The following is a 22229-nucleotide window of genomic DNA, read 5'->3' on the forward strand; positions in this document are numbered from 1 at the left end:
CACGTGCAGCTCAGGGCACCACTCAAACTCAATGTCTCAGGGAATGAAGTGATAGGTTAGTCGAAGCTGATGGGGCAGAATTCTTCCTTACCTCCTTTTGGATCTGCACCGTGAAGTTACTTAAGCCATGGGAGCCAAAGGAGGATGAACGTAAATACATTCAAGGTATCAAAATATTCAGTTAAACGGTCGTAACACTGCCCTATAATGACACCCTGAAGGAACAGTCTTGACTAGTCACTGCAGGGCAGAGCTAAAGTTGAGCATCTTTACCATAAAACGTTTACATTTAACCATCTTCAATTTCCTAGGTTAAGAATACTTGGCTCTGGGCTAATTGTGACATCCTTGTGAGGTTCTTTACCCCGATACTTTTCCTCAGCCCTAACTCCATTTTAACAGACTTTTTTTTTTGTGGGGGTGGGGGAAAGAGAAGATAAATGTGGGTTGAGATTTCCAGGTTCATGAGTTAGAAACCCAATTCCCATGAAATCAAAAGACAGTGGGCATTCAAATCCTAATCTTAAAATTTTAAATTTTATTTTGTGCCAGTGAAAGATGCCAGCCTACTTAGATTAGTGGCCAGTGCCCACCAAGTAACAGAAGGTCTACCCCTCAGATGAGAGAGGGGGAACTGACAGTCTGGGAGATGGAACCAACTGAGAATGGCAAGAGCAACTCAAGGTTCCTGCCCTTCCTTGATGAACCTCAGCTCCTGGAAGGTGCAGATTTCTGTCTGCCTGGCTGGCTCTGAATTGCCAACACAGAAGCCATGGTGATTGGTGGTTCTGAAATAGACACAATGTCCTCAGTGCTGCTCGTAACGACCATATATAATAGTGTCTCTTTCAAGCCCCTTTTGGGGTGGTCGGGGGAGGACACAATAGGTGTTAAAGCCCCCAAACCTAAGGGATCCCCCAAAGCCTAAGTTTTGCTTTTCCTCCACTCCCCAAAGGGGATTTATTAGGACAGCACTGGCATGGTTTCAATCATGGTGGATAGTAATGGAAATTATTAAGAAACAGCAGCGTGGGATAGTTCAGTGGACCAGCACATTAGGGTAGGATTTCATGCTAAGGGATGAGATGCTGGATTTCTCAAAGAGGCCTGCCGGAGACTGGTTGTCCCCACTCTGGAAATGGCTAACCAAACACCCCACCTCATAGCTCCAGGCTAGCGAGTCACGTTAGATATGGATACAAGGGACCAAACAGGAGCGACACATTTTATTGTTGAAGCAAACAGCAGAAGTTACAGTATATACTTAAATTAAGCGTCAGTGTCTCTAAACAGGAGAGGAACGCACACGTGACAGCAGCCTGTTCCCCATAGTCATGGACCTTCCCTCCCACCCACTGACTTCAGACAAACTAATACTCAATACTCCGACTGCATCCAGGCCCAGGCCCAGGCCGAGGAGATGCAGTGGTAATTTTGTTAGGCTGTTTCCATACTGTCGTTCAAGGCGCATGGTTCCTCAAATCTCCTCTTACTCCTGGGCTGTATCTGGAGCTCCAGTCGATTTGCTTTGATCACCACCCTTTTTCTTATGCCCTGAAACGATGTCATCGATACGGAGAAGAAGGACGGCAGTCTGGGGAGAAAAATCCCAGGGCTGGGTCAGGAAGAGGACGTGCTGCAGCTCGTGCACCTTGCTGAGGTAGCCAGCTTTCGCTGAGGGCTTGCACGCACTGTATTCCCACCAATTTAACTAATTTGATTCTTAAACCAATTTGCAGTGGTGTAAAAAAAAACTTGTGCTCAATCCAGGGGAGACCCCACTGAATGCTGCTCTGCATTACTGCAATGCCTGCTTTTAAATCTGATCAGCAGCCTTTGCTTTCAGTTCTTGGTAGTTTGTCCATTTGTATCACAGGAGAACAACAGTTAACCCCAAGCACACACACTTCAATCCTGTTGAGTCCCAAAGTACTTCACACCTTACCGCAATGCAGCCACCTCTGCGGTGGAACATGGTAGTTGCTTTAACAGCAAACAGCAACACGACATGGTGGGAAGTACTGAAAATACAGAATCCTAGAGTAACTAGATGGAAGGCATTTAGATACAGGAACCTGGCTGGGAGATAAAGCTGACAGGAAAAATGTTTAAAGTTTTCTGGTGATGTGCAGGAAGGGAGAGAGTAACTGGTTTAATCTACCACACCACCAGTCTACTGAATGTTCAAATCTTAATCTGTGGGGGAGAGAGGAAAAAGAATCGTTTGATCAAACCAATCGGTTAACCACGATGCAGGACACACAGTCCTACTAACTGGATCCCAGAGGTATGTTCTTTGACCTGGATTTCTCTGAGACTGTGGCAACATCCAGCCACAGATAGCACGGGCCACAATATCTACCAACCTTGTAGGTATGGAGACATGGTGGCAATTTCTTCCCTTCCCGCACACCATTTCCTGCTCTAGACACTCAAACTCATCAGTTGCTTCCTTACCTCCACAGCTGTCTTGTAGGTCTGTAATTTGACAGCTAAAGGCTCCCAGATCCCCAGGTCCTTCATGTCCACTAAGGCTCCAGTCTCGCCATTTACTCCCCAAGTCTGACTGCCTTCCTGAGTGTGTTTTGCCTGTAATAAATTGGTAATAAAGTCTCAGACCAACCCACCTTTCTGAAGGAAATCTGAAACACTGATTCAGTCAGTTTTCTATGCAAATAGCAAGGAACCATTACAATTTTAAACATGTGTAAGTTTTAAAGGGACAGCTGTTTTATTTATATGGAGAACAGCACTGAAACTGCACTAAACGCTAACCAGATTTAGAGTCATCAACCGAAGACAAATTAACTCACCAGCTTTGTTAGTAAGATCTGAAACTAAGTGTAAATAAAACTGAACATTTATTTCTAAATCTTCTATTTCATTTGCTTAATTTTGGCATATTCACTCAGTTCAGACTCGTCAGTTTCATTTTCAGGTTCTCATGCACTAGCCAAAGCTGCAATATCTGGGTACAAACATTGCAGAGAAATGCAAAATAATTTTCCACTGATTTAACGAAAAAACTTGGAGATTGTGTCTGTACGTATTAGGTTTTGTAAAAAACTGTTACAAAGCTGAAATCTAGGTCCCCAACAATCTGACATGCTATCATTACCAAACAATCTTTCATGCTATTTCTACTCGCCCAACTAACTAGGGTTTCCAAGATGAAAATATATTTTAGAGCTGAAAAAAAGAGAGAGGCTGATAGTAACTAGCTCTTTGGAGAAGTTTTTCCTGCCAGCTAGAATCCCATGGACTATACCCTTACCCTTAGTGAGGTTAGCATGCGGATGGTACTGGCTCCACAGTTCTGAATCAGTGTTCTTGGAATGACTTCCAGAGCCTGGGCGACTGCACGGTAGGGCCACTGCTCCACTCCTGTCATGACTTTAGATTTTTCTGTCAAAGCGTGAGAAACAGCCATCTCTGTAGCGCCCCCTCCTGGCACCAGCTGAGGATCTACTAGGACATTACGACACACCTGCATGGCATCCTGGAGGTTGCGTTCCACCTCCTGCGAAAAAAGAAAAAGACAAAGATACGATAGTTTTGCAGGTATGCTTACTGAAAGCACAACAGCAGCATGCCAGAGGCTACAGAGCACAGTCAGGCCCATAGAATAAGGCCAATATTAAAAACTGCACCAATATGACATGGCTCCTGTTTACAGGAACACTCAATACTGCTTCAAGTTCTCATCTGATGCAGCAAGGCTTGCAGGTTTAAGCAAGAGATTAGGCATCAGCAGATCTGTGTTCTACTCCCAAATCTGGGAGCCACCAAGTTAGTTCCGTATGTCTTAGACAAGTCAGGTGACCATTATGTGCCTCATTTTACTTCTCTCTGCCAGAGATGGGGTCAGGAAGGAATTTTCACTCCGATCAGACTGGCATGAATGCACCTTGGTGGGGTGGGAGGGTTCCTTCCTCTGCAGCATGGGGAGTGTTGGGTTCACCTGGGCATACTTCACCTATGCAATTCGCTGCCTTTGCAGTGCCCTTGGGCACTGGTGGCAACTTGTTCTCTCCTTATGCCACACATCATTTTTGCTTCCTGAGCACTGAAATGCTTTAGTCTAAGTTTTTAGCCTCAGTACAGGGTGAAATTCAATGACCTGTGATACACAGAAAGTGAGACTAGATGATCTAAATGGTCCCTTCTGGCCTTAAACGCTATGAAATGATTTTAACATAAAAGATATATTTGAAAGGTGTTTTAACATCCTTGATATAAGGTGCTACACAGAAGAAGTTGTCACAGGTGAAGTGCTATTAAAGGCCACATAGATGCCCACTGGTCAATTGTTTACTTTGGGAAACATAGATTTTTGCTTTTCCTATGCAGTGTTTAAGGCTGGAATTCCTTGTAAACCATCAACTCTCCCGTTTTTCCAAACCATTTCACATTTGAGAGAGATCTGCTAGCAGTAAATCTTGTCACACAAGATGGCTCTGCATGGCAATGGAAAGCTGCTGGCAATTAGAAAGATGCTATGATGATGAATTAGTAAGCTTCTTTCCAGGGAACTCCGCCTCCTGGCATCAAGAGAAGGACTATCATGCCACAACTTACTGCTAGGATTTCCTTGCTGGCTCCACGCAGCATGATAGTGCAGGCCTTAGGGTCTTTGCAATCTGTGATGAAGGTGAAATACTCATCTCCTATTTTCTTAACTTCAAAAAGCCTGGCTCCAGTCCCCACGTCCTCGTCACGCAGCTCATCTGTGCGGCTCACAATACGAGCTCCACAGGCCCTGCCACAAAGGAACAAAACAGAAATCCTTCGCTGTAGTTTGGGTTGCAGTAGAGTGGAGAGGCCCTATATGATCAGGGCCCCACTCTGCTGGCTGCGGTACAAACCTGTAGCACAGACAGTCCATGCCCTAAATGTCCACAGACAGTCCATGCCCTAAATGTCCAAACTAGTTTGTAAGCTGAATAAGTGAGAGTTGGGGGGAGGGACTGAGGTAACAGTGAGAGTCCTGCTGAAATCAACAGTGCTATGCATGTGTATAAATACGACTCAACGCGAGTGAGGGCTGCGCAACATGGCTCTCAACAACGAAGGTCTGTTCACCTGGCGATTCTGTTGTTGTCTGTTTTCCTCACTCTGCGGATGGCTGTAATGTTGGCTCTGATCAGGTAGTGCTGGGCCAAGTCTGAAACCAAGTTTGCACAGAAATTATTTTACATGGAAGAGTCACCACAGACAGTTTCTACAGCTGATGATATGCAGGTTTGGTTTAAGGTTTATCACCACTCTGGAAACCTACACCAAGGATTATGGAAAGAAAAGAACCTGGTGCTCAACACTTCTCCTAGACCAACAGCAAAGAAAAATGTTCCAGTGCTGCTTGGATAAAACTGTATTAGACATTCCAGACCCAGCTCCTCTATATTCTGCCAGGTTCTTGTTCTCAATAGTGTTAAATACATTACCAAACCATGGGTCAAACCCTGAGAAAAGTTAAGCATCCACAGAAGTTACTGGAATCACAGGGGTCAGGTATCAGCTTAAAATAAATCATCCAGTAGGATGCATAGTCTGTATAAGTATCAACATCTGACTGACTAACCAGTGGAATCGCAAGCTTCCCAATTAGCATCTGTACAGCGGGAGGGTGGTAGTTACCCTAAGCAAGCTACACATCCAGAAAAATTAAACAAGTTGGACATTTATCTTTTACCCACCCACCCTGGCTGTCTACAGAGTTAGAAGATCTTTAGCACTCCATAAATCTAAGAGCCTGCTTTAATATTTTCTCTCTGAAAGGCAATATTCAGAACTTGTTACCACTCTCTCACTTGTTAACACTAAAGGATCATGCTGAAACACAACTACAGTTATATTTGTCCATCACTCCACGCAAATCATATACATTACCAGATATTCCTTTCTCTGTGATGATGAGATCCGGTTTGACCCTTATCAAGTCCTCACAGATCTGCTGAATGTATTCTTCCTCCAGTTGCAGGATGCGTGCAAAGTCTTCCTCACGGGTAATTTCAATATCAGTCTGCATAGAAAGAGGTTTAAGGGGCTTAGTCTCTTTTCCAGGGTTTTAACATAACTACAATGCATGTCCCTTATTTAAAACAATCATACTCCATTTTTCTTGTCCGTTCAACTGGTGCTAAGACAGACTGAACGGAGAAGAGGTGAAAGGAATCATTAGTACCCAATGAAAAGCTGTTGATCCGATGAGAAAGACATTACACCAAGGCTTACCATTAGTGTAGCACCAGAGTATTTCACTGTTAATTAGGATGGGGACGTGTTTCTATGTATATTTTACTCATATTTGGCTCTATGCAAGACTTGAGCTGCAAGAAACCCTGGAGAAGCAGAAGAGAACATTCAAAAAGCCCTGCCCATTATGGCATTGTTGGCTTTTTTCACCAGCATCAAAGACCTGCAGACATCTTTACACAAGACCTGCCTTACCTGGCTCTCTCCTTTCTTGTACTCCAGCGAACAGTCCAGAAGCACAATGCGTGGATTCTTGATATAGCGACGCATCCTTGGGTGAGTTACGTCTTTGTTTACCATGATTCCACGCAAGACACAAGAGTCTTCGATTATGCCACCTGGAATCTGACAGACACATGCAGGGTGTAGGTGAGAGTTATCGAAGAAAATGAGAAGACAAGTAACTCTCCAGATGACTGGGAAACTGATACAAATTTGGTAGATTGTAATCTCTAGCACGAATTTATTTTTAAAATTACAGCAAACAAACCAGTTTATACTTAAGGAGGAATCAGTTGCTTCCAACAAATTGTAAGGCCCTTTAGAAGGCTGAGGAGAGATTCCCAAAGGTATTTAGACACATAATAGGTTCCCACAATTTACAAAAGCGCCTACACAGATTGGGAACCAGACTCCCACTGATTCTCTATGGGAGTCAGGCACTGAACCTACCCAGGTGCTTTCATAAATCCCCCCCAGGAGCCTAAATATTGGTGAAAAGCTGGCCCCACTTGTCTTTAAGTTTTAGCCCTATTTCTTCACCATTCCTTTTGCACACTTTGTTTGACACATTGGCTTATTACCCCTTTTACAATCCCACAGCATTCTTGGAACCAATGTGTGGCTTTTAGTTTTGATTGCTGTCCTTTTCCACTACACTGTGCAACAGGCTACGTTTCTATACTTGGATGCCTAATTTTAGACATCCGCTTTTGAAAACTGAATTCCAAAATAAGACTTCTCCTTTTCCAATAGTGCTTTTGAAACACATTAGCATCACCAGTCTCCTCTGAAGTAGTTAGCCCCATCATACAGATCAGTAAACGGAGGCACAAAGTGGTCATGTGACCTGCCCCAAGCCACATCCAGGAGTAGAACACGGGCACCCTAATGCTCTAGCCACTAGAGGGTGAGTTCTCCACTCTACAAGGCTGAATACTGGTTCCCATGCCTTCATTTTCACAATTTAAGCATTACTTTATGAGAGCACAAGCCCATAAGTGTATGAGCAGAATGGAAAGCTCTCAGAAGTCTATCCCATGAAAATCTGTGTCCGTGCTTTTGAAATCAAATGAATGGGCTTAAAACTGAACTTGATTTCAGTACTGAAAAGAGAATGTGCAACTCTGTCTTAGCTACTTGGCTTGTTCTGCTCATGGTAGACCATAGTAAGGTAACTACTGCAAGCTGGCCCAAACTGTTAGTACCTGAGAAGACACAGAAGGCACTACTTACATTCCATTATTTGTGATACTTTCTTGGAAGTCTGGAAAATCAGATATTCCCCTCTCCCATCAATCTAACTTTTTTTTTTTGTTTCCATTTAGCAAACCTGGTTTCTAAAACCTTGAAATTCATTCCTTCCCCAACTCCCACTCCCTTCACTGTGCCACAGCATCAAAGAAGATGCACAAAGTATAATATATTCCCAAGGACTGAGTTCCTGTTGACTTCGCAGCAGCAGCAGCAGAACACAAAGCCTTTCCCACAGGGTCCTAGTATTTACATTATTATAGTGTGTAGTAGCCCCAGTAATGGAAGGGACCCCGTTATGCTAGATGCCGTACACACACAGAGCACACATTGTAGCATCAGAAAATTGCTCTGCCATTAGCAGAGAGATACAGAAAGAAACGAGGGTCAAAATCACACTTACCTTTTCTACTTTTGCATAATTCTTGATGTCAATTTCCTTTCTACCATTTTCCTCAAACTCCACAGTCTTGACAGCATCAAGAGCAATGCTGCAGGCCAAGGCAGACCAGTGGCTTATCGCTTTGGTGTTTATAGCACTCTTTATTATATTCAGCATCATCTCTCTGTTGTTCACGTCAACTGGAGTGCTAGAGCGAAGAACAAACAGCACACAGGATATTATTCACAGTACAGAAGGAAAAGATATAGTAAATAACCCAGTCCAGTTCTCTGAAGTTGCAAGACTATTTCCTATAGGGAGTGATCTTCCCCACACTGAGAGATGATTAAAGATCAGACATGCTTAGCAATAATCAAATTACTGTGGGTCTGCTCAGAGACACTAGCCCGGAGGTATCGCCATTCAAATATCTATTCAATGTACTATGATAATTAACAGACTGAAACACAGAAATACTCGTCTATAACATCCTCCCCCCCAAATAGAGCCATAAGAACTAGGTTTACTTTATCACCATTGACACTTGCTAACTTGTGTGGCTATACAAACTGATTTCTAGACCTCCCTTTGAGTTATACTTTGCTGGGCTGAATCACCAGAGTTTCATCTTTACCCAGAATTGCACAGAGAAATAACTCCAAATCCAACCAGCACTGCTTACCTGATTTTGTTCAGACTGCTGATCATATCATCCAGAGCTTTACGATATGCACCAATGATCACAGTTGGATGCATCTGCTGTTCTAGGAAGTGCTCGGCAACAGCCAACATCTCTCCAGCTAAACAAAAAACAAAGACAAGTTAGTGGGAACTGGTGGCACATCAAATAAGGGACACCTAAAGCACCTGCTACCTATTTTAGGAGCCTTGTAATCACCAACACATCTCTTCTATATTTAATCATGATCATTTGCTTAAACTAAAATATAAGCTCTTGAGGGCAGGGAATTGCCTTCGGCTAAAGAAGACCAGTGGCAATGAGTCTCAGAGCCCAGGTCAACTGACTCAGTCTTGTGGGGCTTGCGCTGTGGGATGAAAAATAGCAGTATAGACATCTGGGCTCAGGCTGGAGCCCGGCCTCTGAAACCTGGTGGGAGGGTCTCAGAGCCCAGCCTTCAGTGAAAGCCCTGCAGCGCAAGCCCGACTCAGTTGACCTGGGCTCAGACTCACTGTCATGTTTGTTTTTTTCCTGTGCAGACATACCTTTATTTGTAGGCAAATGGCCTAGCTCATTTTGGTGATAAAAACCCATCATATTCAGGTATTCCCTAGCATAAAACTGTTAAGGGGTGCTCTGAGCATGCTCCCTGCATCTCTGTCAGCAAATGCAAAATGTGGGTTCCTTAGCAGGAGACTCTCACAAACCCAGCGTACAAGAGGAAAGAAAATTTTAAGTGACTGCAATTCTTGGAGGCATACTGGGGGGGGAGGAAGAGAGAAGGAGGTGCCCCTTGGATAGTAACTCCCCAGTGCCAAATCACAAAAAATTGGTGCACAAAAGCAAAATACTTAGCCCTTAGCCATCCATCAATCCACATGGCAAGTTGTCCAAAGTTTCCACTTTGTTTGCCAAAGACAGAAGCCAGTTTTAGAGAAAGTGGCTCATAATTAATGAGACAGCATTTGTCAATATCTCACAAATAGAGGAGCTTCAATGTGAATGTTAAAATGAATATCACTTTGCCATAGATGTATTAACCAAAACACAACAAACTTTAGCTACAATCCCTCCTTGATTTAAAGCATGTCCTCACCAAGGATAATTACAGATGTGGTCCCATCTCCAACCTCTTCATCCTGAGTACGGCTGATCTCTATCATGGATTTTGCAGCTGGGTGCTGGACCTGAATCTGCAGGGAAGAAAACAAAATGAGAACACTTGGTCTAGAATGCAAGGTACTTGTTCACATTTAGTGGGAATGGAAAATCTGAAGTCAGTTGTGAGCACAGAAAGGGGTTTCACCCCAGCTTGGCAAAGAATTTTCTTCCCAATACTGAGGAAGAAGATAAAATGTTACTTATGCCACATCTCCAGCAGATTTTTAGGCACTAGGAATATTCTTGATATTTAAAAAAAATATCTGCGTGGAAAGAGAGCAATGGTTGGTGTCTCTCTCTCTCTTTCTGAAGGCCTCAGTTGGTGAAAGCCAGTAGCCAGTGATAGATGCAACAAACAATTATAACAATAAATTAATGTGGAAGTTACACCAGCCTTGCAAAACCATTATGAAACTGTATTACCCCAAGTGCAAAATAAACTTGTGTTAAGCAAGGATAATGAAAATCAACTAGTGATATTTTACTCATCCCAAGCAAACAGACCAATAGAATTGTGTAAGATGACTTACCCTGCAATACACACTTTCCTTTTCAATTAGAACAGAGGTGTCATCCGTATTTAATAGAAATTATACAAATTGTAAGTGTCGCAGGCCAGGGACCTTGCCTCTAACATGTCAGTAAAACACCTACCACTATTGGCACTACATAAATTAGTGTCATAATGACACAAAGACAAAATTCAGACAATGAGGCAAATTCTACTCTTGGGGGCATATGTGCACTTAAGAGAATTTAACTGCAAAATTAGCAGTTTTAACTCCAGGATGCAGCCTGGAGAGAGCAGGGAGAGGTACCATTCGGCCCCACAGGACCCCAGTGCTCTCACTCCCCACTGAAAGCTCAGACTTCTGGGCAGCAGGCCCCCTCTCCACTGCTAGCCTGCCCACAGTCCAGGCTGTGCACATGCAAGCACTTCCATCCCTGGCTGCAGTCCTGCAAATCTGCCAGCAGCTAGGCTTTCCATATGGAGTGAGGGTACCAGGGGCCCTCATGGCAAAAAAAAAGTTACCAATAAATGTCAAGCCTATTGCAAATATCCAGACCAATTAATACTGTACTCAATTGGACAATATTGGTTTTAGGTAAATCTTTTCTATTACAGGACAGTTGTTATGAACAGGGTAGCTATTAAGCACAATCTACTGAATAAACATTTTACAGAGTTGTGGGCTTGGTTTGGGGTTTGTTTTTTGCCACCAACATATTTTTGTATAAATATTTCTCATTTGTTAACTCTACTGAAACTTACCCCCTCAGCCAACCACAGTAAAAGAGGAACGATGTAATGGGATCTGAATTTCAGATTGTTAACATTTATTTTGCTTTAAATTTAAGACAACTAAATATTTATCAGCTGCAAGGTAACAAGCTCTACAGGCAAATCTGCACAAGTTACATATGCATATATCCTGAAACACATTTATGTGCCAAGAATGAGGCTACAAGTGGTTCTGTATTGAGAAAATTAGTAGCAACAGGAACTCAACAAGTTCATTGTCCATCCTCTGTCTGGGTTGGGAGGATACTGTTTTTAAATACTATATAAGGGCTAGATGTGATTATTTTCTAGAGTTGACAAAATCACTGCAAATGTACATTGGCAACGTAATGTGGAAATCACCGAGTATCTGCTTAAGAAAAAGGTATCAAAACTGAAGACTCACTTCTCTAAGAATAGCATTGCCATCATTGGTCATCACAATTCCACCCATTGGATCCAGAAGCATCTAAATTAGATAAGAGAAACAGTATATAGATTGATCTTTAAGATACATAGCACTTCTAAGCAGAGTCCAGTGCAAAGACTACAACAAAAGCTCTTACCTTCATCATAGCTCTTGGTCCCAAACACGTTCGGATAACATCAGCAATGGTCTAAAATGAGAGAAAAGTAAGATGATGCAGGAGTTGTTCATAACGAATGTATGTTCTGCCCTTTTTTTTTTTTAAGCAAAACTCATGAGGAGGGAAAGAGAAAATATCAAGTGATAAGCCACTAAGCTGAATGTTACAGTTTTTATAGCAAAAAGTGACGGATGTTAATATTTAGAGTGTGGGTGAGAGAAAAATTCAATCCTAGTCTGTATTGCCTCAGTTCATTAACCTCTTCTTACCAGACCTCTTCGCCACTAAACATGAACTTTGTGTGTTAAAACTCAGTGACAGTATATTCTAACTGACAGCATCAAGAGTTAAACACGAACAGGAAAGGTCTGAAACGCCTATTTCTAATATAACTATAATAGTACTAGTTAGGAAACATCTGACATATACGTAGTAAGGAAAGCATATATAGAGAGGGCACACACTTTAGTTTAAAGCCAGCTAGCGAGCTGGACAAAACTGTTGTCCTGCTCATGCATGATTTAATATTGTGATATTAATTGCTGAACAAATGTAAGCAATCCTGAGTGTAGGAAGGCACTACCCATAGATATGCTAATACATAACTGTCCCTTGTGAAAAGTAGACACCTTCCGCCAAAACATCCAGAATTAGCTAGTGTCAGGAGTAAGATAATGAACTAGGTGGACCCTTGGCTATGAAGGCTGCGTCTCTGTGCATAGCCCCATGAAATGTTTCAATACATTCATGCAATTAGTCAGTACTGAGGTAGCTATATACCAATAGACTAGCGTTTGATGGTACAGAGCGCCTTTTATATACGAGTTACCAGTACAAAACTCTTTACAAAGAAATAGATAGGCCTTAAATAGCCATATATTATTACCTAGATATCACACATGAGGTTATGAATTCCTAGGCACACTGTGCATGTTGCAATAAGGATTAGGTGTGTGGTTTCTACTTTGGAACTGCATGTAAATAACATTGAAGAACTGAACTAATTCAGACTGTCTAATGTTTCAATTTTTGCCCTGTACTCTAAAATATGAGGCTACCCATTCTGACTCTAAACTATCTCCTTTCAATCCCTTGGGTCCAGCAGTCAGGGTTTCATTAACACACATTCAGTGCTTCAAAATTCTAAATGGGCTTGAATAATCCCTCCAAACTACACAGAAAAGGCAGACCTTGTAATTAACATAAGTGACCCAATGATTTTACAGTTCCTTGGATGAAGCAAGAGCAAGATTTAATTAGGAATGACAATACGGCTTAAAGGTTAAAACAACAGCTGCCTCTATTCACACATCAGGCACAATATTTTAACGTAATCATCTTCTCAGACATCACCCCAAACTACTTGCTAAACAAGGTGTCACAGTTCAGATGTATGCAACATTCTGGATTAAAGTTTAATTTTTCTTCTACCCCAGCCCCCCTTTCTTTTTTTATTACTGACATCACTAGAATAAAAAGTTGTTCTATTCAATTGTACCCGTTATTTTAGCACAGCAAGGGAGTGATTGGCATTTATTCATTTGAGATTTATAAAGAAATATCAACAAGTGGACTACAAAAAAGTCAGAGGACCTGCAAAATATGTTCCAAGCTCATTATGCTTGATTTCTAGTTCGTGAACATACTTGGTAGCATAAAACAGTACCTTAGCAGCACTGATGTTTCCAATCTGAACCTTCCTTCCAGACTCACGTTTTGAATTCTGACCTACGGCATGCAAAAAACAAAAAATAGCAACAGCATGAATATAAATGATCTTGTGAGCTCTTAATGGGAAATCCAATGCTGAGGAGGCAATACTGACAACATATCAACGATGTAATCTTACTCATGCACATGAATTATGGAGCCATGCATTTAAATGAGAGTACGCAAGAGGTACAGCCACCAGAATAAAACTATGCCAACTTCCCCTCTTAATTTAAAAGAATATTAAAAAATAGCAACATTAAAGATTTCTAAGGTCATCTTCATTAATTAAGTCTCATGAGTAGAAAGTATGTTTTCAAATAAGGCAATATATAAGATGTCTTGACTTGTCACCAAAAGAGGGCCAATAGTACTGAAGATTCAAGCGAGTCAATATTCCTGAGAATCTACTATAAAATTGCTATATGGTAACTTTATGGTACTCTGAAAAATTATTATTTAAAGGAATTTTTCTACAGCACCATAATAGGTAGAACAACATTATAAGTGTTAAGTTTCCATACTGCTCCTCAATGACCCATTACCTGCCATACATAAAATAGTGTGTATTGATTATACTCATAACCGAGACTAACACCCATATTAGGCGATCTTCTCCTGTCACAAGGGTCTGCCCCAAAGAAACCCCACTCGCATTAAATGTGATGTCATTTATTTATTGCAAGCCCAGCTTGGATAAGCAAGGGATCCTTTTGTGGGGAGGGGGAGAAAACAAAAGTGAAGGTGGGATGGATAGCTCAGTGGTTTGAGCAATGGCCTACTAAACCCAGGGTTGCGAGTTCATTCCTTGAGGGGGCCATTTAGGGATCTGGGGTAAATCAGTACTTGGTCCTGCCAGTGAAGGCAGGGGGCTGGACTCGATGACCTTTCAAGGCCCCCTCCAACTCTATGAGATTTTTCATATTGAGTTATACCTGAGTGAAATAATGGGAAGGAAGGAGTGAAAACTCCCACCCTCAATATTGGGAGGGACTCCGAAAACAGAAATAAACTCAATACAAGCAGGCTACAAAAGAGGATCCCCAAATAATGGGGGGGTTAGTAATGTGAGACGGGAACCCAAATAGGAAGAAATGCCAATGTAGAGGACTACAAAGGGGTAGGGAGACCCCAAGGTGGGAGGGGAACATATGAGGTACCTCATACAAGAGAGACCAGAATGGGAGAGCACCACCAACCTAGTGGGACACACATGAGAAGAGAGAGGCTGCAAAACAAGAAGGGGGAATAGATAGGGGATAACCTCAAGGTTGGAGGAGAAAAGGGGGAGGTTACCCCAACTACAGGAGGAACAATGGAGACCCCAGTGAGAAGAAACCCCAGGGAGAGGCAGTGACCCCAATGGGGGGGGGGGACAATATGAGGGAGGATCAGAGGGAACTCGAGGAGGCAGCACAGGCGCCAGAGAGCTGACATGTGAGACGATGGGGGGGGGGAGGGGATGGACAGAAGGGAGGGAAATGGGGGGGAGGGTTATGGGAGGCCCGTGGGGCTGGGGGATGGGCAGAACCTGACGGGAGGGGCCCAGGGATCGCGGGGGGGGGGGTATTGGAGACCCCGATGGGGGAGGGGGGAGTTTCCAGGAGACCCCGAGGGTGGGGGAGGGGCGGGGGGTTACGAGAGACCCTGGTGTCGGGGAGACACAATCTGGGGCGCGCCCCCCCTTCACACTCACTGAGCACGAGCACGGGGCGTTGGCCCATCATCCTGGCGGGCGGCGGCGCGGAGCACAGGACCCGGCGCGGAAACTTCTGGACACACACCGAACAACGCCGCTTCAGCGCGCCGTGTGACGCCCTACCCCGCCCGCCGCCGCCGCCGCCGCCGCGTCCACCAATCGCCGACCGAGCCGAACGCCCGGCACCCAATAGGAATACAGGACCTCACATGTAGGACCCGCCCCCCCACACTTCACCAAAAGCTCGGTTGAGCGGTGACTCCCAGCGCGTGGGGCCTCGATTGGAACGGCCGCTGTTGGGAGAGGAATAGTGCGCATGCGCTTCCAAAAGTCGGGAGACCGCGCCTGCGCGATTATTCGGACGAGGTGATTTCACACATGCGCAGTGCCCAGGGTCGTGGTGAGGCGCATGCGTAGAAGCTCCAAGCAGCGGTTGGATGGACAGAAACGGGGAGCGTGGGCTGCGTCCGTTGCGTTCGGATTTCGGCTATAGAGGCGAGTGGGGAAGAGAGCAGAAAGCGCCAGGCTGCTGGCTCTCGCCGCTCTGGAGGACCCTAGGAGTCCCAGTCCCTTCCACCGAGGCATGCTGGGAATTGTAGTCTTACCCAGCGGCTCCCTCACACTGGGGCATCATGGGAGTTGTAGTTTGTTAATGAGCCATGTTGGCCCATATGACCTGTCCTACCATGCACAACATGGGGCCTAGATGCATATTATCTTTGGGGGCCAGTGCTGTGTTGGATGCCACTCACTGACCACCTCACCCCAGCTGCCCTCTATACACAGTGCAGCTGGGACTTATGGAGCAAAAACAGCCATTGCCCCTGTAAGACTGAGTTCTTGACTTGTAAATGTGTTTTTTCTCTCTCTCTCAGTGTTAACATAACTATGAATCAGCCAACGCATATGTTGCCATAGTCCACTGTGGATGGAAATAGAACTGGCAGGTTGTGTGCCAGAGGCCCTATACTGCTATAATCTAATGAAGATTCTCCTTGAGCCTCAAAGTGAAGGACCTGTGCATTTGGAGCAGAGAGTTTGAACTCTAGCCACCTATTTAAATGGTGTAAATCGCCTGTATACCTGCTACTGTAAAGTTCCAAGTGGTCACAGCTTTATTACGATATAACATGTCTTTGTATAGTCTAATTTTTTTCATTCTTTTTAACCACCACGGTTTAAAAAGAAAGAATACAGTATAGGTCTCTAGCTAGCACACACAGCCAAGAAGAAAGTTACATTCTAGTCTGTGTGTTTCCAACTTCCTTCCTTTAAAATATTCCCTTGGATAACATAGCTCTTTCTTTTCCATAGGCACAAGCTCTGTTCCTCATCAGATGGAGCCAGAAACAGATGCTCAGGAAGAAAAACAACACTGGAAAAGTATGCTGAATGCATTTCTACTTCAGACACAAGCCAACCTTTAAAGGCCAAATTGGAATTTTTGCAGTGAAATTGACATAAATGCTCCCCATGCCAAAACATAAGCCCTCTGGGGTAGGGTCCAACTTTTTGTTCTGTATTTGTACAGCTCCTGCCTCCATGCAGTCCTGGTCCATGAGTGAGGCTCCTAGGTTCTGTTGCAATACAAATAATAAATAATATGCATGCTGATTGTACTACAACTTCATATAACATAATTCCTGCTATGAGTATATGTCATTTGCATGGCATTAGGGTTATGCATAGGTGCTGCTGGCTGGGTTGAGGACACTGCTTTGGAGAAGTTAGGTGCAACATATTATTGTATGTATACTATACACACCGCCACTGAAATGCAGCTCGCAAAGGGCTGAATGATGACAGATACATAGCACAACAGAAGAAGAGAAGGGGATATTGTAGCAAATCTTTGCTTGTACAGACAGTACTGTGAGGGTCTGATTCCGAAGGGTGCTGAGCTCTGCAGGGAGTGGAGGGTGCTCAGTATCTTATAGAAACAGATCCCTAACTTTCATGAAAAGCAGATAGGAGAGTGTTGCCTAGTGACTAGAGCACTGGTCTAGGTCCGAGATGACCTGGGTTCTGTTACCAGCTCTGCCAGGCCTGCTGGGTGACCTTAGGCCAGTCACTTCCTCTCCCTGTACCTCACTTTCCCTATCTGTAAAATGGGGATAATATTATCCTCCTTTTGTTAGCACTTTGAGATCTGATGATGATAAATTCAAGATTAGAACTAAGGATTATTATTCTCATTTACCCTAAAACCCCATTGGACCTCTCTGGCAGTATAAAGGGGCCATAAATCATAAAGTAACATCCCTTTGCACAGGCAGAGTAGTGTAAGGCAGTTTAGTGTCAATAAAGACACTCGGTTTTGAAGGGCTCATTGCAAAGAAAAGATATCAGAGCAGCAGCAGAACTCTTCCTTCTGAGTCTTGTTATCCCATCAATACAAAAATGGTAACAGTCGTTTCTTTTGCAGACACAGTGAGACGATCCACTCAAAGCCCACGTATGTATTTCCCCAGTCTGGAATCCCCAATCTTTATACCTACTTTTACTGTAATGATTGTTACTTTAAGATTAGGTTCTTTTAACAATAGGACATCAAATAATCACAGTCAACCAAATGTGTTAACCCAGGAGTGTTAGGCAAAGATCAATCTGCCCAAATACAGAAAGATGAGAGTTAAATACTTTACCACTTCATCAAGCTGGTGATACAACCAGCAGCATGGATTGTTCTGGAAATATAATTCACTGCTGAAGTGTGTGTATATACCTTTGGCTTTGACCGTGGTCCCAAAACTCTCCAAAATTAGTTTGTGTCATTCTTACCCTAAGATTTCCATTCCAATGCAATCTGTACTTGCTATCCGAGGTTGTTGGAAATGTGTACCTAGTTTCTAGCAACAGTTATATCAGTTGGTTATTATTTTCACAAACCTCAGCAAAATAGTATTTTCTCTGTGTGCACCAAGAACAAAACTTACACAGTTTTTAATATATTTCAGTATAGAGGTTGCTGGCAAAAATGGTTAACTTTCGTATAGGTATGGCTTCTCTTAAAAATAAATAATATATTGCTATATCATTTTGATAACACGTCAAAGCAGGTCCAGCACTCTGAGAATGGGTGATTTCTATTAGGGAACCCCGTTTGTCTTTTAAACAGAAAACAACCCCCCAAAAAGGGAATATATATAAAACTGTATTTTATCCATGGTATGTCCTACACATTACCTGAGAGGCAGTATGATATTGTGGCTAGAGCTTCTGACTGCATAGTCAGAACTCCTGGATTCCGATCCAGGCTCTGCTACCGACTTGCTGTGTGGCCTTGGGCAAATCATGTCATCCTCTATGCCTCAATTTCCCCTTCTGTAAAATTATCAGGATTCCTCTCTCCATGGAGCTGGGGTAGGGATTAATTGGCTAATGTCTACAAAGCAGCATTAAGAACTAAAGCCTGATTTTTTCATCGCCCTGCATCTTTTGTCATCATTTTCACCTGTGCGAAGCTGCTGTAAAATGCTACCGGATCAGAATAGTGGTGTTTTGCACTAGTGTAAGTAACAAGGAATAGATCCATAATATGCTACATAGTAAGTCTATTAGCCTAGTGGATGAGTAGATGGACTGGGACTCGGGAGTTGGGTTCTACTCCTGGCTCTGCCCCCAACCTGCTGAGTGACCTTGGACTTTGACGCTCTGTGCCTCAGTTTCCACAGCTGTAAAAGGGATAATGATACTCGATTCCTTTGTAAAGTGCTTGGAGTCCTACTGAAGAAAAATGCTATACAAGAGCTAGGGATTATTAATCAATAGTGAAAAACATCCTTGTAATACAAAGTCTTTTTTTGATAGGAGAGGATAACTTCGAAGGCCCTTCCTCTTCTTTTAAGAAGCTATGTCCTGCCAAACCTTCTCCCAGCTTTCTTGAGCTTCCATCTTCCCAACGGAGGCCCAGTCCAGGTCTACTCTGTGCCCAGGCTTCAAGGAAAGGACAGAAAAAATTCAGTAAGTGTTGGAACCACCCCAGCTTCGGAAAGGCAGTCCTCTCTAGCGGTAAGGAGTAGGGGGCTAGGAGTCAGGACTTCTGGAGTTTATCCTGGTTCTGGGCAAGAGCAAGGGTTAGTGGTTAGGACAAGGCACTAGAAGTCAGGGACTCCTAGGATCTATTCCCAGGTCTGTGTGACCTTGGGCGAATCATTTCCCTGCTTGGTGCCTCAGTTTCCCCATTTGTAAAATGGGGATAATACCCTGTGCACTGGGCTGTGGCACAGCACAGTGAGGTTCTGGAATGCAAGTCTCTATAAACAGGCAAAATTTCAATAGAATTATGAATCACTTAGCATTTGAGGAAGGGGAAAACCAAACAGCGCTTTGCTCCTTTTTTCTCCAGCCCCTGATCATCAGCCACAGGAATGCTACGGCCTACTGGAGTGCATGCACAACAACATCCAGATCCAAACCCAGATCGCTCTGACACAGCTGAGCATCCTGGAAGGCTTGCAGGAATCCATGAACTTGCTTCTGGCTAGCGACGAGGAGAAGAGGAAGGAGCAGAGAGACCAGGAGGGCCTGCAAAGCTCAGTCTCCTCCCCCACCTAACATAGCCATAGGTTTGGTGACTAGCTTTGATTCCCATAGTCTCATCTCTGCGGCCTCGTCTCCTTTGCGTTCACTCTGGCGCTGGCTATCAAGTGTATAGCTACAGGATTGGGGTTTGTGTTACCATGACAACTGATAGGGCTCTGCTAGAGGTGCTGCTTGGAAGTAAAACTATTGTAAATACTTTGTGTGAGTTTTCCTCAGGGCTCCTCCCTTGCAGTATGTTCCAGCCATGCCTCCTCCACTGGAGACAGGGAGTAGGGTGGATACAGAACCATTATTCAAGCCCCATACCAGCTGGGGTAGCTCCTGCACAGGGAGGATTCCCAGGCCGGGCCACCCAGAGGGGGGGTGGGCATGTGGGGCAATTTGCCCCAGGCTCCCCACGAGAGTTTTTCGGGGCCTCCAGAGCACGGTCCTTCACTCCTCCGGGGGCCTGGGGCCCGTGAGTTTTCCGGGGCCCCCGGAGCTTCTTCCGCTCCGGGTCTTCAGCAGCAATTCAGCAGCGGGGGGTCCTTCCGCTCCGGGATCCACCACCGAAGTGCCAGGTCTTTGGTGGCAATTCGGCGGCAGGGAGCCCCCGCTGCGGGACTGTGGGGCACTTTGGCCGTGGGTCCCAGAGCTGAAGGACCCCCTGCCACCAAATTACTGCCGAAGCGGGGGCCCTCCGCCGCCGAAGACCCCAGGCCCCCTGAATCCTCTGGGCAGCCCTGTTCCCAGGGAGCTGGTTCTGCTCATTTTAAGGTCCCTCTGTGCTGCCAGAGCAGCACAAAGGGACCTGAGTGTGACTGACAGTCAGGTTCACCGTCTCTCCCCAGCTGAGGCTTCCTCATTAGAAGCCAGTCATGATGCTGTGCTCTGTTATCTGCTTTGGCCTTGATTGTGTGTCTTCTGGCTGGATGCAAGAGGGCTGGCTGGTTCTCTGGCACCCTGCATCTTGTGTAGTCTTTTATACATGTGCAGTGGGGGTGTAAAACTACCAAATGAGTGTTGCACACCTACTTGGTACTGGTGTGAATGAATACATGAGGTAGAGGGCAATATGGGATGAGGCCCCATGTCTGTGCAACCATCTCACCACCACATTACAGCTGGGTAGTTCATTTCATCAGGGGATCCCAATGTTAATGAGAAGATTCCTCTCCACTTACCTCCCCTGGGACTTAAGTATCAGAGATAGAGAACATGAAGCATGGCTGAGGGGCCTGCTCTTTAAAAGTGCTGAGCACCCTCAGATCACACCATAGTGGAAGTAAGCAGCCAGCTGCCCCCATGAGTGGGCAAAGCCCTTTAATCTTTTCCAGCCAGATCCAGTTAGCAATGCTGGCAGGATCCTGCGGTGTCCTGTGTGGTCAGGTGCAAACTGAAAGACAAATACAATGTACTTATCACCTGAGATTCTATTTTGATTAAATATAAACTTTGTAGAAAAAGGATACGCACACAGATGGCTGTTCCCTTCCCTTAAGGCAGCACCATCCTCAACAGGAATTGAAACAGGAGGAGCATTAGGTTTCTATGTTCCCCACCTATAGCTCTACTGTGAGGCAAGGTTAGAAGCCTGGGGAGGGCGGCTGCTCAGACCTCAGGATGCACAGGCCAGCTGCACTGGGCTTTGAACCCCATATGAACTCTGTTTAAGAATGATTCCAGCTAACTTAGCTTCAAACACAATCAGGAGCAGTGTGGTCCAGTGAAGAGAGGGCTCAGTTGTGGCATCTATTCCTATCTGTACTGCATAACATTGGGTATGTCCCCAGCCCCCCTCTGTGCCTCAGTTTCCCATCTATACAATGGGGGAAATAGTGCTGCCATGCCACAGTGGGTGTGAGAAGAAATACACTAAAAACTGTGAGATGCTCAGCTACTATAGTGATGGAGCCAGGTAAGTACCTTGGATAGACAACAACACAGATGGGGTTCTGTACATGCAAAAGATACCCTACCAACCTATGGAATATGTGAACCAGATAATAATGGGAGAGAGAAATGAAGAGACCATGGAACAATAGAGGTTTCCCATCTGATGGGTGGAGAGAGGCACAGAGCCAGTGATGCACAGAGGTCTGAGGCTCGGGAGAGAAGCAGCTTCTCCGAAGACAGCTCCTGTACCCACGGAGGGGAGATGGTGTAAACGAGCACTGGCACAGTCAGGCCCTGCTGATGCAACCTTCGGGCATGTGGCTGGTAGAGCTGCAGTCTAGGTTCCAGCCTGTGCAGCCCTCTCGGGGGATGGGAAGGCGGAGCTGCGAACTTGGGAGTGTGCAAGATGCAAAGCACAGCAGGCTGCCTGCAAGCCAGCTTCACCCTTGCAACTCTGCTGGCCCGGCCCCCGGGAGCCTCGCGCTTGGACACAGCTGGGGCGTGCGCATGCGCGCTGAGCTCCCTCCCCTGCCAGCCCGCCGCGGCGGCGCCGGAAGCGGACTCCAGTTCCCAGCGTGCCC

General features: G+C 44.8%; 2 protein-coding genes across 4 annotated transcripts; one reads left to right on the top strand and one right to left on the bottom strand.

Moving 5' to 3' along the window:
* Positions 1-1209: 1209 nt before the first annotated feature.
* CCT3 (chaperonin containing TCP1 subunit 3) lies at positions 1210-15361 on the bottom strand. Its single transcript, XM_030542099.1, has 14 exons — positions 15226-15361; positions 13486-13547; positions 11799-11849; positions 11639-11701; positions 9886-9982; positions 8793-8910; positions 8132-8318; positions 6451-6600; positions 5890-6022; positions 5083-5164; positions 4579-4759; positions 3275-3520; positions 2458-2589; positions 1210-1594 (listed from the first exon to the last, which is right to left on the bottom strand). Exons 1-14 carry the CDS (start codon positions 15254-15256, stop codon positions 1490-1492), a joined length of 1638 nt encoding a protein of 545 aa, XP_030397959.1. The 5' UTR covers positions 15257-15361; the 3' UTR covers positions 1210-1489.
* A 128-nt stretch (positions 15362-15489) lies between these two features.
* TSACC (TSSK6 activating cochaperone) lies at positions 15490-19969 on the top strand. Of its 3 annotated transcripts, none has more exons than XM_030542101.1 (5): positions 15490-15723; positions 16543-16611; positions 17654-17683; positions 19039-19191; positions 19577-19969. In XM_030542101.1, the coding sequence occupies exons 1-5, from the start codon at positions 15666-15668 to the stop codon at positions 19783-19785; spliced, it is 519 nt and encodes a 172-aa protein (XP_030397961.1). In that variant the 5' UTR covers positions 15490-15665; the 3' UTR covers positions 19786-19969. The 3 variants fall into 3 exon arrangements, with proteins under 3 accessions (XP_030397961.1, XP_030397960.1, XP_030397962.1); XM_030542100.1 differs by lacking the exon at positions 15490-15723 and adding an exon at positions 15900-16054; XM_030542102.1 differs by lacking the exons at positions 15490-15723; positions 17654-17683 and adding an exon at positions 15900-16054.
* Positions 19970-22229: the final 2260 nt, after the last annotated feature.

This window comes from Gopherus evgoodei, chromosome 24 (assembly GCF_007399415.2).
Source record: "Gopherus evgoodei ecotype Sinaloan lineage chromosome 24, rGopEvg1_v1.p, whole genome shotgun sequence".
NCBI lineage: Eukaryota > Metazoa > Chordata > Testudines > Testudinidae > Gopherus > Gopherus evgoodei.

Coding starts and splice junctions, on each gene's coding strand:
- TSACC (XM_030542100.1), top strand. CDS start 15,970: ATGCCACTCACTGACCACCTCACCCCAGCTGCCCTCTATACACAGTGC. Junction 16,055..16,542: donor CAAAAACAGCCATTGCCCCT/GTAAGACTGAGT, acceptor TCTTTTCCATAG/GCACAAGCTCTGTTCCTCAT. Junction 19,192..19,576: donor GAAAGGACAGAAAAAATTCA/GTAAGTGTTGGA, acceptor TTTTTTCTCCAG/CCCCTGATCATCAGCCACAG.
- CCT3 (XM_030542099.1), bottom strand. CDS start 15,256: ATGATGGGCCAACGCCCCGTGCTCGTGCTCA. Junction 8,911..9,885: donor CACATCTGTAATTATCCTTG/GTGAGGACATGC, acceptor TTTTTTGTTTAG/CTGGAGAGATGTTGGCTGTT. Junction 6,023..6,450: donor ACAAGAAAGGAGAGAGCCAG/GTAAGGCAGGTC, acceptor CTTTCTATGCAG/ACTGATATTGAAATTACCCG.